The 14,797-nt window shown below is 54.8% G+C and overlaps 2 protein-coding genes across 11 annotated transcripts in view; both read right to left on the bottom strand.

Annotated features, from left to right (window-relative positions):
- SLC8A2 (solute carrier family 8 member A2) overlaps window positions 1-3,531 on the bottom strand; it is a 28,449-nt gene extending 24,918 nt beyond the window's left edge. For 5 of the 9 annotated variants that reach the window (XM_019752597.2, XM_074316187.1, XM_074316186.1 and 2 more), the window contains exon 1: window positions 3,383-3,515. The gene's annotated coding sequence lies outside the window, so the exon portion shown is untranslated. Of the gene's footprint in view, window positions 1-3,101; window positions 3,172-3,382 lie in introns of all 9 variants that reach the window. The other 4 variants (XM_019752599.2, XM_074316189.1, XM_019752598.2 and 1 more) reach the window with 3 other exon arrangements.
- A 2,148-nt stretch (window positions 3,532-5,679) lies between these two features.
- Window positions 5,680-12,859, bottom strand: KPTN (kaptin, actin binding protein). Of its 2 annotated transcripts, XM_019752596.2 has the most exons (12): window positions 12,581-12,859; window positions 12,148-12,230; window positions 11,940-12,024; window positions 11,794-11,848; window positions 10,571-10,646; window positions 10,403-10,476; window positions 10,089-10,198; window positions 9,935-10,012; window positions 9,121-9,196; window positions 8,235-8,370; window positions 7,995-8,156; window positions 5,680-6,102 (listed from the first exon to the last, which is right to left on the bottom strand). In XM_019752596.2, the coding sequence occupies exons 1-12, from the start codon at window positions 12,801-12,803 to the stop codon at window positions 5,974-5,976; spliced, it is 1,287 nt and encodes a 428-aa protein (XP_019608155.2). In that variant the 5' UTR covers window positions 12,804-12,859; the 3' UTR covers window positions 5,680-5,973. The 2 variants fall into 2 exon arrangements, with proteins under 2 accessions (XP_019608155.2, XP_074172291.1); XM_074316190.1 differs by lacking the exon at window positions 12,148-12,230 and having other exon boundaries at window positions 12,581-12,845.
- Window positions 12,860-14,797: the final 1,938 nt, after the last annotated feature.

The following is a 14,797-nucleotide window of genomic DNA, read 5'->3' as shown; positions in this document are numbered from 1 at the left end:
GAGTGGTTATTTCTGTGTCTTGTCTAGATTTCCTTTAAAAACGCAAAGCAGTTCACAGCCCCCCTCTGCTCAAAACCCTCCATGGCTCCCTTCTCACTCAGAATTCCAAAGTCCTCTGCCGGGCTCATGAGGTCTTGTACGATCTCCCCCCCCCCCCCAGTTCCCTCTCTGGCCTCATCTCTCTCACCTTGCTCACTCACCCTCAGCCACCTACCTCCTCTCTGGTCCTCAGACACAGCAGACAAGTTCTTGCCTCAGGGACTTTGCATCTGCTATTCCCCCCTTCCTTTGACACTCTTCCCCACATATCCACTCCCTCTCCTCCTTCAGGTCTCCATTTAGATGTCACCTTCCCTGACCACTCTATTCAAAATGACACCAGCCCCCTTTGGGGAATCCCTAGCCATTTCACAGATGAGAGGACCAAGGCTCAGAGCGGTTAAATAACTTGCCCAAAGTCCCCCAGCACCAACACTTTGACTCCAAGAGTGGCCCTGAGTGGCCTCACTTGCAGCTCCTCTGTCTCACCCCTGCGTTGCCATGGTAACCTAGTAGCCTATTTAAAAGAAAAGAACCACCTGAGAGAGAAGGGGAGGAGTCCTTGAAGCCTCTGTCAGCCCTGACCCCTCTCCTGGCCACCAGTCTCAGTTCTCCCAATACCTTCATTTCTGTCTGAAAATAGCTCTTCTCAGATTCTAACCCACAGCCCGCTCCCAATACACACACCCACCTACTTACACGTACTCACGGGCTGGGAGCTGGCTCCTCCGGGAGAGGGAGGCAGAATGTTGGCAGAACTTCCCTGAGAAGGAGTGTGTGTGTGTGTGTGTGTGTGTGTGTGTGTGTGTGTGTGTGTGTGTAGGCAGGGGAAAGGGGTGATTCTTAAAGGGCCACCGCACAATTAGCCCCCATCAGCAAGGTCCCTAATGATATGTCTAATTAGCAGCCCCCTAATTAGCAATGACTTAGCCATAATTACAAACCCACCAGGATCCAAAGCAAAGACTCAGGCTCTTCTCCCTCCCCCCTCCCTGGCTTTCAGGAGAAACAAGGGCCACCTGGGAGTCAAGCATTCATCTGAAGCATCTACCTCCCTCTCTCACAGAAGGGCCATGGCCTGGGAAGTCCACCCTCAAGTCTAACACCTGCCCCTCCTGCTGTAGTCCTCAAAGGAGACCAGGGTCAACTGATGGGTATTATGCTTGCCCTCCTTGCCCAGGGGCTGGGCAAAGTAGCCGGGTTCAATTCCTTTTCCTCAAAAACTTGGCTTCCTCTCACTGAGGCCGTAGGGGAGGAGGGGTCAGAGAAAGAAAGCACTAGATAGATATTTTTGAAATGAACAATCAAGAAGTCTGAGCCCTGTTGCTGGGGACAGCCGGGTTCGCTCTGCTCGAGGCTCCTGTCTCCGCCTCTCTCTGTCCACCAGCAGCCCTGAAACCTAACCTGGGTTTAGAATCCAGGGGCAAAAGGATCAGGTTGAGGCCAGGGTGGGACCTAGGGAGGGCAGATGGCTCGCTCCGTCTCCCAGGGCCACCTCCCCCCCCCATTCTGGGCTGGTGGCCAGCTGGGTCAGTAATGATCACCCCAGTTCCGCCTCACATGCCTCTCGGGACCTCGGAGACCTCATCCAGAGAGTGGGACTGCAAGCTTAAGGGGGGGTACAGCCTGGCATACCCGGTGGGACTCCTTCCCTCATGTCCCTCACACTGATGATAGAGGCAGCGGTTCCTGACTGTACTTGAGGCGGGGGGTGGGGCAGGGTTTGGCTATTGCCCCTCGGAGGAATGTGCGAGGTGGGGAAAAACGTGAAATGTGGGCTTCTAAACATGCACACTTACTGCTCCAGGGTGAGCCACACAATGTCCCAGCCTGGGGATCACACACAGACACACACACACACAGAGTCTCAGAGCTCAAGGCTATGATCCATCGATGGATAAACTGAAGTCCAAAGGGGGAAAAAACTTGGCCAAATCACGCAGCTTCAAGTCAGGGGCAGGGCAGCGATGGAAACAGCGTGTGGGAACGCTAACCTGGCGCTCCTTTTAACCCATCTGGAGCCCCACGTGGGCACCTGAGGACTCACCCCACCACAGCGTGGGCTGCAGGCTCTGGCTCACACCTCTCCCCTTGTCACTCACTCTCGCCCACCTTCTCTGGGGCCCCCTTCCCTCCAGGAAAGAAGAGGATGTATTGGTCAGGGATGTCTAGACTAAGAAGGGCTCTCTCGGAACCCCCAAGGGGAGGTGGAGAAGCTTTTGATGCACCCCCGCTGAGCGACAGGTCTGAAGCTGGTACACCACGGGAAGGATGGAGGTGAGACTGCAGGAGCCAGTGGCCTGGCCTCACCCAGTACCGAGTGCTGTGCCTGGCGTAGGAAAGGTGCTCAGTAATTGTAGAAAGGATTAAGGAGTCATGAACGGACCAGCAGCGAGAGGTGTGGAAGTTAGACTGCAGGATACACTGGTCCATTGTATAGGAAGAGGAATGGGGAGGTCAGACTGAAGAAAGGACTGCTTCGATCTCCGCTACAAAGGGTACTGGTTAGACTACAAGAAGGACTGGCTTCAGAAGGCCAGAAACAAGGCGGGGGGGGGGGGGACAGGCCTTCTGGGGAGCCCACTCCACAGGGTGGATCTGCTTCCTCCAGGTTTCCCCCAGCCAGGGGCGGAGGCAAAGGTGTGTAGGAGGAGAGCGAACGGCCTACCAGGGAGAGGAAGAGAAGAGGAAAGAGAGAGAGAGAAACATAGACCAGATACCTAGAGACAGAGATGGAAACGAGGGAGAGAGAGGGGAAGGGACAGGGAGGGGAGAAGAAGACACACTCGGAGATGTGGAGACACGGGGAGACAGACACAGAGATGGCGAGAAAGAAAAGCAGAGAAACCAAGGACTTGGAGACAGAGGGCTGGAAAGACAATGAACGGACCCAGGCACAGAGAGATACAGAGACGGGAGTGAGAGACTGAGAGAGACAGGGAAAAGCACTCACAGAGACTCCGCAGGACAGAGACCCCTGAAAGATGTGCAAATACAGAAAGACGAGACCCAGACACAGGAAGTCGGGGGCGGAGGTAGAGAACGCGAGAGTGGGGGCTTACCCAGACGGGGTGGGGTGTTCTTGCCCCCTCAGTGCCCAGGTGGCACCCCTTCTCCAGCCCGCCAGGCTCCCTGGAACGCAGGAGAGGCTGAAGGTGTTGGCTGCTGGTGGCGCCCCCACCCCACCAAAGGGTCTGGTGTCCCCATCCGGGATATGCAGCCCCCCACCCGCCATAAATGAGTTCAGGGAAAAGCGGCTCCTGCCTCCTTAAATGGCCCCCCTCTACCCGCCTGGTGTAACACTGCCCTTCCCTCACGCCCCCCCTAAGTGGGGGTCTCTTACCTGCAGCTACAGCGTGGAAAATGTCCCCCCAGCACTGGGCTGGTGGTGGTGGGCGACTCTGGGGGGGGGGAGAGAGAGAGAGAGAGAGAGAGAGAGAGAGAGAGAGAGAGAGACACGGATAGAAGCTGGAGACTGAGAGGGAGAACCGGGAGAGGGGAGGGAGAGGGGATAGAGGGAGGAGAGGAGGAGGGGGGAGGGACACGGGGGAGGGGGAGCTGGCAAGAGAGGGAGGAGGAGGGACCGGAGAAGAGAGGGGAGGAGGAAGAGGCGGGGAGAGGGGAGGCGGGTGCGGGAAGCGGGGGAGGTTTGGGGAGGGGCCTGGAGAGGGGAGGGGCGACAGGAGGTAGCCCAAGCCTCCCACCCACCTTCGGGGTTCAGCACCACAGGCAGGGACAGCGGCGTGTGTGTGTGTGTGTGCGTGTGTGTGTGTGTGTGTGTGTGTGTGTTAGAAGGTGTGGGGGGTCATTCAGAAGCAACCTCCGCCCTCACCCCCAGCACACAGTTTCTGATCCATATAAGGGCCAAAGACTCAAAAAAGCTACAAATAGTTACAGGCTTACTGAGGGGAGGGCAAGAATGTTTAGCCAGTCAGATCCAAATTCACAGGCTGTGCCTGCAGACATAACCTCACAAAGCCAGCCAGAAACAACCACAAAGGCACCCATTAATAATAACAGTTGCCATTCATACACAGTCCTTTCCAAGTGCCAGACATTGTTATAAATTTTTATAAGCGCTTGATACATATTCACACCCTGTGATGTGAGGTAGACATCATCAGCCCATTTTACAGGTGAAAACTGAGGCACAGAGTGGTTAAAGTGTAGCTTCAGACTCTACACCCTTAACCACCACACTGCACACTGTCCCAGACCAAGGAGCTGGCAAAAAGTCAGGAAGTGAACTACAAAGGATGGGGCGGGAGGCCAGGGCTCCTGAAGAGAAACTCATGAGTCTTGAAGTGGACATAACACATGCCCGCACACACGTCCATGCACACACTCCCTTTCCCCGGTGTGCACACTGCAGACTCACACCATCACTGACTAAACGCACCCTGATTCCCACGCCTCCCAGGACGGGAAGTGATGTTGCACTCCACCTCAGAGGATGGGCAGTGGGAGGAAGGAGGCCCTGCTCAGGCCGCTGGTCCCTGCCACTGCCCGTCCTGGCTGCTGGGAGAGGAGAGGACCTGCTCCCTGCCATTTCCCACACTTAGGCCTGGGTTCTGGGAGATGGGATGAGACAGGGTGGCCAAGAATTGGTGGGCTACCTCCTAAAAACCCACTGTGAACTGGCAGCTTGGCTTTCATTGTCAGCGCAGGTGGTCAGACTGATGGGTGAACTTCCATGGCAGGTGAATGGCCAGAATGACCTCTCCCTCAGGAAGCAGGAGTCCCACCCAACCCCGACCTGGGGGAGGAAGGAACCCACCCTCCCCACCAGCCAGACCCCGCTCAAGAATTGCTCTCCAACCCTCCTGACCCGGATTCTATTCCTGGCCTGCGGTGGGTGAGGGCAGTTCTTCAGTCATCCCAGCCCTCCACGGGTCCCTGGGATGCAGGCCTCGGACTCCTTCTCCTGGTGCAATAGAAGGGGCCACAGGCAGGGGCGAGTCAAGTCACAGCCATGGGCGAGGGAAGTCAGCTTTGTCTCCAGCCCCTTGGTAATTAGGTCTAAGCTAGTCCTTTCCAGCATGGCATATTCTGCGTCCACTCTGCCCTGGTCTCATCTCAGCACTCCCCAACTGAAATCTAACCGCAGTCACATTGTGCTGGGGTCTAACCTTGGCCCTTGGCACAAGATCTCAACCCAGTAACTTTTGTTAGGGTTCAACGTCAACAAAGAGGTCTGGAGGTCATAGGGGTCTAGCCTCAGACCCTCTGCTGCAATTTGACCACAGCTTTCCCACAGCAGCCCTTTCCACCCGCGTCCTTTCCTCTGAGGTCCAATTTCCTTTTCTTCCCACTGGTAACTAACCTCAGATCCAGAGTCTTCCCCTGGGATCTCACTGCAGCCCTCCCTACAGGTCTAACCTCAGTCCTCTCCCTTATATTCTAGTCTTTTCCATGATGGTTTCACATCAGCCTTTCTGCTACAGCCTAACCTCATTTCTTTCCTCAGAGGTCAACACTGATTTCACCTGAGTCCAGCCTTTGGGTCTAACCATGTGTATCTCTCCCCTGATGCCCCTCCCTTCATTCTTCTGGGCAAGGCCAGCACCCAACACAGAGCCTGGCACACAGCCAGGCTCTCATCAAATGCTTGCCGAACAAAAGAATGGAGACAACAGGAAGTTCGGTTCCTCTGGATGTATAAATAATCGGTGGCGGGCCAACTCTCATCGGGAGCAGAAGGGGGTTTGGGTGAGACCATCCCCTTTTCAAATGGGGACACTGAGGCACAGAGGAGTGTGTTAGGTCACAGGGCATGTTGGGGGGGAACCAAAGCAGGAACTCCCAGCCCCACCACGCTGGGGGACCTGGCGAGGTCATCTCCTCCGTTAGGATGCTTCCTCCTCCAGGAGAGGTTGGAGGTGAGAACACTGATGAACTTCTCCCAGGCCTGGGGTGGGCAGCTGGGGGGTTTGCTCAGGAGGCTGGGGTCTCAGCACACGCTGGGCCCACCCTGTCCTCCAGCCTTTGTGGCTGATGTCTCTTCTGCTCCACTTGATGACGAAGCCGTGTCAGGACCAGCTCTGAGGCCTGGATCAGGCTGTGCTGTGGGAATGAGAGGAGGGCGGAGCTGAGAGAGCTGGAGGGGTGCAGCTTAGGTCACGCTGGACGGTCTGGACCTACACCACCTGAAAAGCCGGGAGCTCGGCTGCAGCGGGAAGTCAGACAGCAGACTAGCGTGTGGGGTGGGAATGGGTCTCTGTGACAGGGTGAAGGTTAGACCCAGGGGGATGGCCTTCAGTGAATTTCCAGTGGGAAGAACAAAGCCTGGAGCCGTATGTACAGGTCCGAGGTTAGAACTCAGTGGAAGGGATGGGATGGAATGGATCAAAATATGAGAGTGCGCTATATGAGTGCGCTATATGGGAGTGCGCTATATGAGTGCGCTAGAGAGGCTGAGGTTAGACTACAGTGAGGGGAGACAAGGTGAGACTCTGGCAGAAAAGGACAGGCCAATAAGACAGAGGAGAAGCAAACCAAAGTGGAAAAGACGGGGAGATATCCCCACATGAAGGACTGAGTTAGACTCTGGTTGGAGGATCTGAGGTTAGACCCTAACAGAAGGGGCAGAGGTGATCACAGTGAAATGACTTGAAATAAATCATGAGGGATGAGAGGATGGTAAAAGGGAAGTCCTTTCCCCCACAGGTGGATCACAGCCTCTTCCACTGTGGTCTAACCTCAGCGCTTTCTACTGGGATCGAACCTATATCCTTTCCATTAGGGTCTAACCTCATTCTGTTTTATTCAGGTCTAACCTTTGGTCCATCCACTGTGGTTCAACCTCAGACTTTTCCGCTGGGGTCCAACCCCTATCTTTTCTCCTGAGGTCCAATCTAGGCCATTCTATTAAGGAACGGACTGTAGGAAAAGCCTAAGCAAAGACTGCAGAGGAGGCAGGAAGGTTACACTCCAGTAGGAAGAACCCAGGTGAGACCACAGGGGAAAGGAATCTAGAGTCAGACCAGAGGAAAAAAGAAGCAAATACCGTATTAGAAAACAAAGGTACACTATGGCCTGAGGGGTGAGGGCTGGGCCATGGGGGAAAGGTCAGAGGTCAGACTATGTCGGTGGAGGTTAAACAGCAGTGGAGGTTCCAGGTTGGACCCTAGACCACAGGAAAGGTTGGCTATGAGACCATAACAGGGGTAATGGCAGTCAGGCTCCTGTGGGAGGGTCAGAGGTCAGCGTATAGCAGAAGGCTGGACAGTAGACCACAGATCAAGGGCTTGACCACAATAGAAAGGTCAGAGGTTAGACCAAAGTGAAAGGGTTCAAGGTTAGACTACAGCCGAAAGCTGGAGACTGGCTGTGGGAGGAGGGCTGGAGGTTGCACAGCAAAGGAAGGGAACGAAGTGTGACTTGGAAGTCAGAAACTCAGTAGCCAGTTGGAGGTTAGACCACAGACAGAGTGAAGCCGGGTCACACGTGTGGAGGAGAGGGTGAGTGCCATAAGAAGGACAAGTCACCCCCTGACACGGAGGCAAAGGTTAGACTGTGGTGGAAGGACCGAGGTGAGATCACGGGGGCAGATCCCAGCTAGGCCACTGGGAAGGGACGGAATTAGACAAAGCATAGGAACGAATGACCGAAGTTAGGGAGGCCGAGGGGCGGCTGGGGGTGACAGATGTCAGATCACAATCCCCTTCACCAGGCAGGAGCCCCCCCCTCCAGCTGTGAGTTCTCCCAGCTGTCTCTTCTCCTGGGACGTCCCTGGCCAACAGGAACCGCCTCCCAGAAAGAGGTTACCACCTCCCCCAGGAGGGTGTCTGCAGCCAACCCCCTTGTCTGGAGGTGGGAGGCTCAGGCCGTGGAGCTCCTGAGGCCCGACTTCCCCTGAACGCCCTCTCCCTTACCCATTCCCCGAGAACATGCCCCCAATAAGGCAGGTGTGCAAACCCCCCTCTCGGGCCCTGTGTGGAGGGGACCAAGGCTACCTGCAGGATGTGCACGCCCTTCAGGGAGACCACCGCGAGCTCCTGCAGCCCGTCCCCGGTCAGGTCCACGTGAGCCATGGCCAGCAGCGGGCTGGGGAAGCTCCTGTGCCACAGCAGGCGGAACCCGGCCTCCCGGCCGCAGTACTTGTAACAGAGCAGCTCCTGCAGGGGGCGAGGGGCCGGGGTCACACTGGGCGAGCGCGGGCAGCAGAGGAGACAGGCCCCCCTCTCAGGTCTCACCTGTCCGTAGGTGGCCACCAGGACTTCTGGCCGCCCATCCAAATCCACATCGGTGACCAGACCACAGAGGACGCTGTCGAACTGGTCGCTGCCAGGCAGGATAAGCTGGTCCTCAAGGCCCTGGCGCAGCAGGTCCCTGAGGGTCCCCACATGGTGGGGAGACTGAGGTCAGACCGCAGTGCCGCCACCCTTGGTGCCAGGCCCTGGGCTGGGCGCCCACACTGCTCCCCTCCGCAGGCCTCCCTCGTCTCCCGTCTGGATACCTTTCTATCCACCACGGTTCCCTTTCACTCGGACTGTCAACCTGCTACTCCCCAGGCTGCATCCCACACGCCCCCTGCAGGTGGGACCATCTCCATCCCAAATGGAAACCCACATGGTTCCCTTGGGGGTCTAGACACCCATGCCCCATCTGGACACCTGCACGGAGCCTGGAGAGCTTGGTCCCCGAGGGGACATCCTCACGGCCCACCAGGTATGACAGAGCTGGCTCACCAGAGCTGCCTGGGAAATTTTCAGGACTTCTGTAAGCCGGCTGGCATCATGTCAGTGGCGTGAAATCCGCCATGGTGGGAGTAATTACCCCACAGAAATTGGCAAATGCTACAAGTCAGGGTTTTCTCATGGATGGAGGCAGCTGTTATATGTGTGCCAGCACGCTTTGTCCCCCTCCTCCAGGGGAGTGGACAGCTTGGTTCCCATCCTCAGGCCTCTACACATCCCTACAGGTTCTACACTTACACACTCGTACCCCCTCCCTGGGATGGAAACACACCTGTACCTGGCCAGCCCTGAACCTCACCCGAAGAAACTTTCTGCTGAGAACAAGGTTAGACCACAGTGCAAAGGCATAAGCTTAGACCGCGCCCATGGGCCGGGCCCTCACCGGTACACCACTGCTGGCTCCAACATGCTGGCCACCAGCACGCTGTACTCTTCCCTTGGTGGCCTGTCCTCGGTCTCTGGAAAAGGAACATGAATGGGGGGTAGGTCTGAGGGGATAGGTTCCAGGCTCCTCCTCATCCCTCCCCCCCTCAGTGAGAGGAACGTAGGTTGGACCTCAACCTCAGGAAAAACACCTGAGGTTGTGCTACAGGGGAAGATTGGAGGTTAGACTAAGAGGAAAGGATTGAAGTCGGATACCAGGAGAAGCAATAGGTGTTCGGTGACAGTTTAAAAAGTCTGAGGTTAGACCACCATAGTGGGCGTATCAGGGAATAAACCACAGTGGGGAGAATCGGAGTGAAGCTTAGTCTGAGACGGAAGACAAACTGCAGAGGTCAGGCCAAGGGTGATGCCCATGACGGACAGACCACAGTAAGAGGGACAGAATGACAAGTGGGGGAAAGGTGAGACCCTGAGTGGTGGGACAGCATGAGTCCTCAAGAAAAGCCTGGGGTTAGAACGCAGCAAGAGACAGAGTGAAGAGGCCAGAGATGGGGTCAGAGGACGTCACAGTGTGAGGGGTGGAGGCTAGACCACCAAGGGAAAGGCAGAAGTTCAACGCCAGGTCTAAGATCACAGGGCAAGGAGCTGGAAGTGAAATTTGAGGGTGTGGAGAGGAGGGAAGGGGCACACTGCAAATCCAGAGCTGGGGGGGGCACTTGGGAGGGATGCATGGGGAGCTCGACACGTTGGGGGGAGTACAAATATATGGGGGGAGCCGAGCCTGCAGAGTTGCCCCAATGTCCAGAGCTCACCCTCGGGGGCTGAGAGGCTGAACACGATCACTCGGGAGATGGGGCCGTCCTGCAGGATTGTCCACATCTGCAAAATCTCTGTGTGGAGGGCGAGGATTCAGGGCCTGCCCCAGCCCTCACCCTCATCCCACCCTGGCCCCGCCCCTGCCATCACCTCGACTCTGTTGGTCCACATGGGCGACACGGACATAGCCACTCTGACAGCCAAGAGCTGAGAGTCGCCGAGATGTGCCAGGGAGGTTGTGGACATCAAGCCAGAGGACGCTGGTGGGTGGGAGGGCAGACGGAGGGGCCGGAGAGCCATCACTGGGTCCCTGCCCCACATCTCCACCTCCCGAGGAATGTCCACCCCGGCCCTGTAGCGCTGGGGCCCTGCTGCTGCCTGATTTCTCTGAGGTAATCCCCACTGCCCAATTTCACTGAGGCTGCCTGCCCCGGTCCCGGCTGGCCGCTTTCAGGGGCTCCTACCTACTGGTCAGGTTCGTGAGCTCTGGGAAGAGGTTTTCCACGGGCTGTTCCTCAAACTGATGCAGCCCCTCGTTCTGGGGAAACCAAGACCCGCCCCCCACTTGGAATCAGAGGCCAACACATGGCAACCCCAGCAGGGCTCTGCCCACCATGCCTCCCCTGCCTCACCTCCTTGTAGAGATGAATGGCCGGGTCATTCCCACTCAGGAGAAACACGGTCTCCAGTTGATTACCGACCTGGACCCTGAAAGCAGAGAACCCCAGTGTGGCAGAACCTGAGTGTGGTAGAGTCCAAAGCCCTCCTGCAAAAATCTTTGCCTGCAAGAACCCTAACATTCTGGGATGCAGCCACCAAATCCAGGACTCGAATCTCAGGATGCAGAATTGTATGTAGAAAATGAGCATGCTAGGACCTTCGTTTCTAGAGCCCTCATGTGCTAGAATGTTTATTCTGGATGTGGATTCAGGAATGGAACACAGAGCTCTAGAATGGGCCGCAGAACCTCAGAACACTGGAACCTCTTCAATCTAGAACCCCAGTGTTCTAGAAGTTCTTTTTTCCATCTCCTTTGAAATACTAGAACTTTCAGAAATTGCCACCAAGGATATCAGACTCAGAATGGAACACTCAAATCCTAGAACGCAGAACATTGGTTTCTAGAACGCTCACCTGCTAGGCCAGGTTGGCAAACTACGACCCACAGGCCAAATCCAAACCACCACTGTTTTTATCAAGTTTATTAGAACATAGCCACACCCATTCATTTACAGTGTCAATGGATGCCTTCTTACTACGATGGCAGATTTAAGTGGTTGTGACAGAGACTGAGCCTCAAAAGTCTAATATTTACCATCTGGGCCTTTACAGAAAAAGTGTCAATGCCTATGCTGGACCCCTGGTGTTCTAGAATGGAATCCAGAGCTCTACAATGAAATTTTCATACTCTGGGTTTCTAGAACTTCAGTATTCTAGATGGTCTGTATTGTAGCTCCTTGAAATCTGAGAATGTTAGGACTTTATCATGACAGAATCTCAGTATCATCAAAGTGTAGAACTTTCAAATCTTGGAATCTCAGAGCTTCCAACTCTAGAAAACAGCATTTCTGGTTCTTGGAATGTCTGAATCTAGAACACGAGAACCTGAGAATTCTATATGTATAGAACATAGGTGCTCAACGGACTCAGATTATCTAGTTTGGGGACAACAAAATGGAAGCCCGTCAGCCAAGTCTGGTCCATGGCCGCCTTAAACGTAAGATGATCTAAAAAAAACAAAATGAGAATCTGATTGTCCATGGACAGGTTTGTGGTCTCCTTTGCTACACCCCCCCCACCCTGGAGGTGTACACAATACACACCCTCATTTGTACCACACCTGCGCCTTACTTACTCTGCATGGCACAGCTGGAAAGGAGTGAACTGGAGCTCCAGGTTCAGGCAGCTCTCTGTAAGGTGAGCACAGGCAGATGGGCACAGGGGACGTCACGGGCCCCCCTCCCACCCTCCCATCTGTCCTTCCCTCCAGGCCACACTTACGGGCAATGGAGTCAAGGTTGTATTCTGAGCCAGGCTCGTAGTCACAGTAAATGTTAAGGAAGGGGCTGCCTTTGTCCCCTGAATCCTGGGGGAGGAAACTGGCCTCAGGCGAGAGTAGGGATGGCAAGAGGGATTTGGGTCAGACTCAGTGGGATCTACCATGTGTGGAAGGAGGTGGGAATAGATAGGTGGAGGAGGCTCTGGGTACCTTGATGAATGTGATCCCCACAACCAGACCCCGCTTTGGGGGCGACTTGTTGAAGGTGTCGATGGAGACAATCTCGGCATCCACTGGGAGGGGTAGTTCAAAGTTCGAGTTTCAGGCAGACTTGAGACCACAAGGCCCCCCAATCACGGTGACCCTTGACCTCTAGACCTCAGTAACCTCTGACCACAATTATGACCCCTGGGTCTGAATGAGTCCTGATCACCATCACTACGGTAGAAGGAATCCTGAACCCTAATCACCTCCAGGCCCCTAGTATCCCTGCCCTCTGACCCCAGTGCTTCTTCATTATCAGCTTTGATCCCCTTCAACCACCCTGACCCCATTCTCCCATCATGGTGATCCGCCTCAGACAGAACCTCAGAAGCCTACGCTACACCCCTTTCCGGCCCCCCAACCCCAGAGCGCCACGCACCGGGAATGTAATTGAACTGCAGCTCCTTGGCCACCGGCCGGATTTTCTGTCGGAGGTCTTGGTAGCGGAAGCCCAGCACCTTGCCTTTAAGGGTGGCGGCCAACAGCTCCCCGCGACCGCCCGCGCCGCCTGCCAGCCCGTACACATTGCTCTGGGACGAGAAGCGCGTGAAGCTGTCCTCGCGCAGCGGGCAAGGCTGTACGGCCACGGTCTCATCCCCCATCACGCACCTCAACCATTCACCCTGCAGCGCCCGCCCTGCCCCACCCACCGCTCCCGAAGCGACCTGGCCCGCCCGGTGCCTTCCCGCCCGGCGCGCAGACTGATGACATAAGGAGGCTGCCGTCGCTGCCCTTTACCAAGATGGCCGCCAGCTGGGCCGGTCGGGCTTCCCTCGACATTTTGCCCCAACGTTCTCGGGCGCCGTGTGGAAAGTAGAAGAACCACCACCGTCACATTTAATATGGCCCTTATGTACCGGGAACTCTTGTGCTTTCCATTGACCAATTTATTGAAAACTCACAAGGAGGCTGAGGTAGTTTTACGGATGAAGGAATTGCACAGAGAGGTAACAACATCACACACCTAGTAAGCAGCAGTCAGAATTAAAACCCAAACAAAATAGCTCCATAGTGTAATCACATCACCGTTAAAATGGTGAAATGCATTCTTCTTACCCCAAAGAAAAAAGACTTGTCCTGGCAGGTAACCTTTCTTGAGTGACGACTTTGCACCAGTCGTGTTGGCCCTGATTATCCCATTGAATTCCCTCACAACCACCCTGATATCGTTACCCCGCACTCACTTACTCAATATTTATTGGGCACTTACTATGTGCCCGGGCATCCTTTACAAATTTACCTCATAACCCTTACAACCCTGCAAAGAAGTTGTTGTTATCCCGATACATAGAGGATGACATTGTGACTCAGGGAGAGTAAGGCCCTTGACCAATATGCTAGAAAGTGGACGACAGGATGTTAACCAGGTATTTGTTCCGGGGTCTTCAGAAGTTCCTGTTTTGTCCCCAGAAGGGCTTCAGGGACTTGGGGACTCTGTGACCTCCTCCCTCCATGCAGAAACACACACACACTGCAAGATCCATGAAGGCAGTAGCTGGATCTTCCTTGGTGACGGTCAAATCCCCAGCACCTGAACCACACCAAGCCTGACACAAAGCAAGCATTCAGTAAACGCGGCCACTATGTGCCAGGCCCTTTGCCAAGCATCTGGGACACTGTTACGTAAGAGACATAAAAGGGAAGTTCCCAAAGGCAGATTGGACCTGGAGGGTGAAAAGGAGTGTCAATTTGATTTCTGGATTTGGGGAGTCAAAGCTCCTAGCGGGCAGGGTCTGGCTGTTTAGTACTGTATTCCCAGGGTCTAGACCAGGGCACGACACACAGGTGCTTGGTCAATACTCGCTGAGTGACTAGAATCTGGGGTCTAGTTCTGCCACTTCTGAACGCTTTCTTCAAGCTTCTGCTTCATGGGGTAACCTCTAAACTACATTCACAATGTTTGTTGAGCAAATGAATAAATGAAAGCAGTTATAGGTTGAAAAGGAAATAATTGTCCTGTTTAGTGGTTTCCAACACTAGCTGCACATTTGAATCACCTGTGAAACTTTCAGGAAAAAAAAAACCCAAAAGGATGGAGGACCTCAATCAAACCACGACTTATCAGGATGTGACCCAAGCTTGAGTATTTTTAATGATTTTAAGCTTAGTCAGGGTTGAGAATTGCTATTTCAGTCAGATGGCAGAAGCAGATGTTACTCTTCAGCATGTGCCCTAACAGACATCAATAATCAATCTCAGGTCTCAGGAGTCTTAACTGAGCTTGAGGCAGAGCGGGGCATGGTGTCATATAGGCCTCGCTTTTCTGACTCGGTGAACGTGAACCTCTGCTGAATTTCTCTTTCAGACTCTAGGCTGGAGCACCTCTGAGCAGCCTACCGTTTCCCAGGCAGCCCCTTCTCTGCATTATTCCTGCCCCGTTCACTTCCTGACATTATCCCATCACACTGTGACACTGTCTGCCTTCGGGCACTGAGCCTCCTCCAGCTGTCCCCTACAGCGAGGGGGCCCCAGCCTAGTGCTGGGGTGGAAGCACGTGCACATCAGACAGCTTACCTGACAAGCAGGCCCACATGGTGGAGTGTGGAGGTGGGTGGTTCTTGCCCACCTTTCCCGGGCACAGTGCTTGTCATCTCCT

The sequence above is a fragment of the Rhinolophus sinicus genome, linkage group LG11, assembly GCF_036562045.2.
Source record: "Rhinolophus sinicus isolate RSC01 linkage group LG11, ASM3656204v1, whole genome shotgun sequence".
Lineage (NCBI taxonomy): Eukaryota > Metazoa > Chordata > Mammalia > Chiroptera > Rhinolophidae > Rhinolophus > Rhinolophus sinicus.
Note: the sequence above shows the minus strand (reverse complement) of the source record. Positions and strands in the feature narration are given on the sequence as shown.

What these genes read in the sequence shown, in the direction of transcription:
- KPTN (XM_019752596.2), bottom strand. Translation starts at nt 12,803, where the DNA reads ATGGGGGATGAGACCGTGGCCGTACAGCCTTGCCCGCTGCGCGAGGAC. An exon ending in GCAGTTCAATTACATTCCCG is followed by an intron (nt 12,231 to 12,580) that starts GTGCGTGGCGCT and finishes TACCCCTCCCAG; the next exon opens with TGGATGCCGAGATTGTCTCC. An exon ending in CAGCCTCTCAGCCCCCGAGG is followed by an intron (nt 9,197 to 9,934) that starts GTGAGCTCTGGA and finishes TTCCTTTTCCAG; the next exon opens with AGACCGAGGACAGGCCACCA.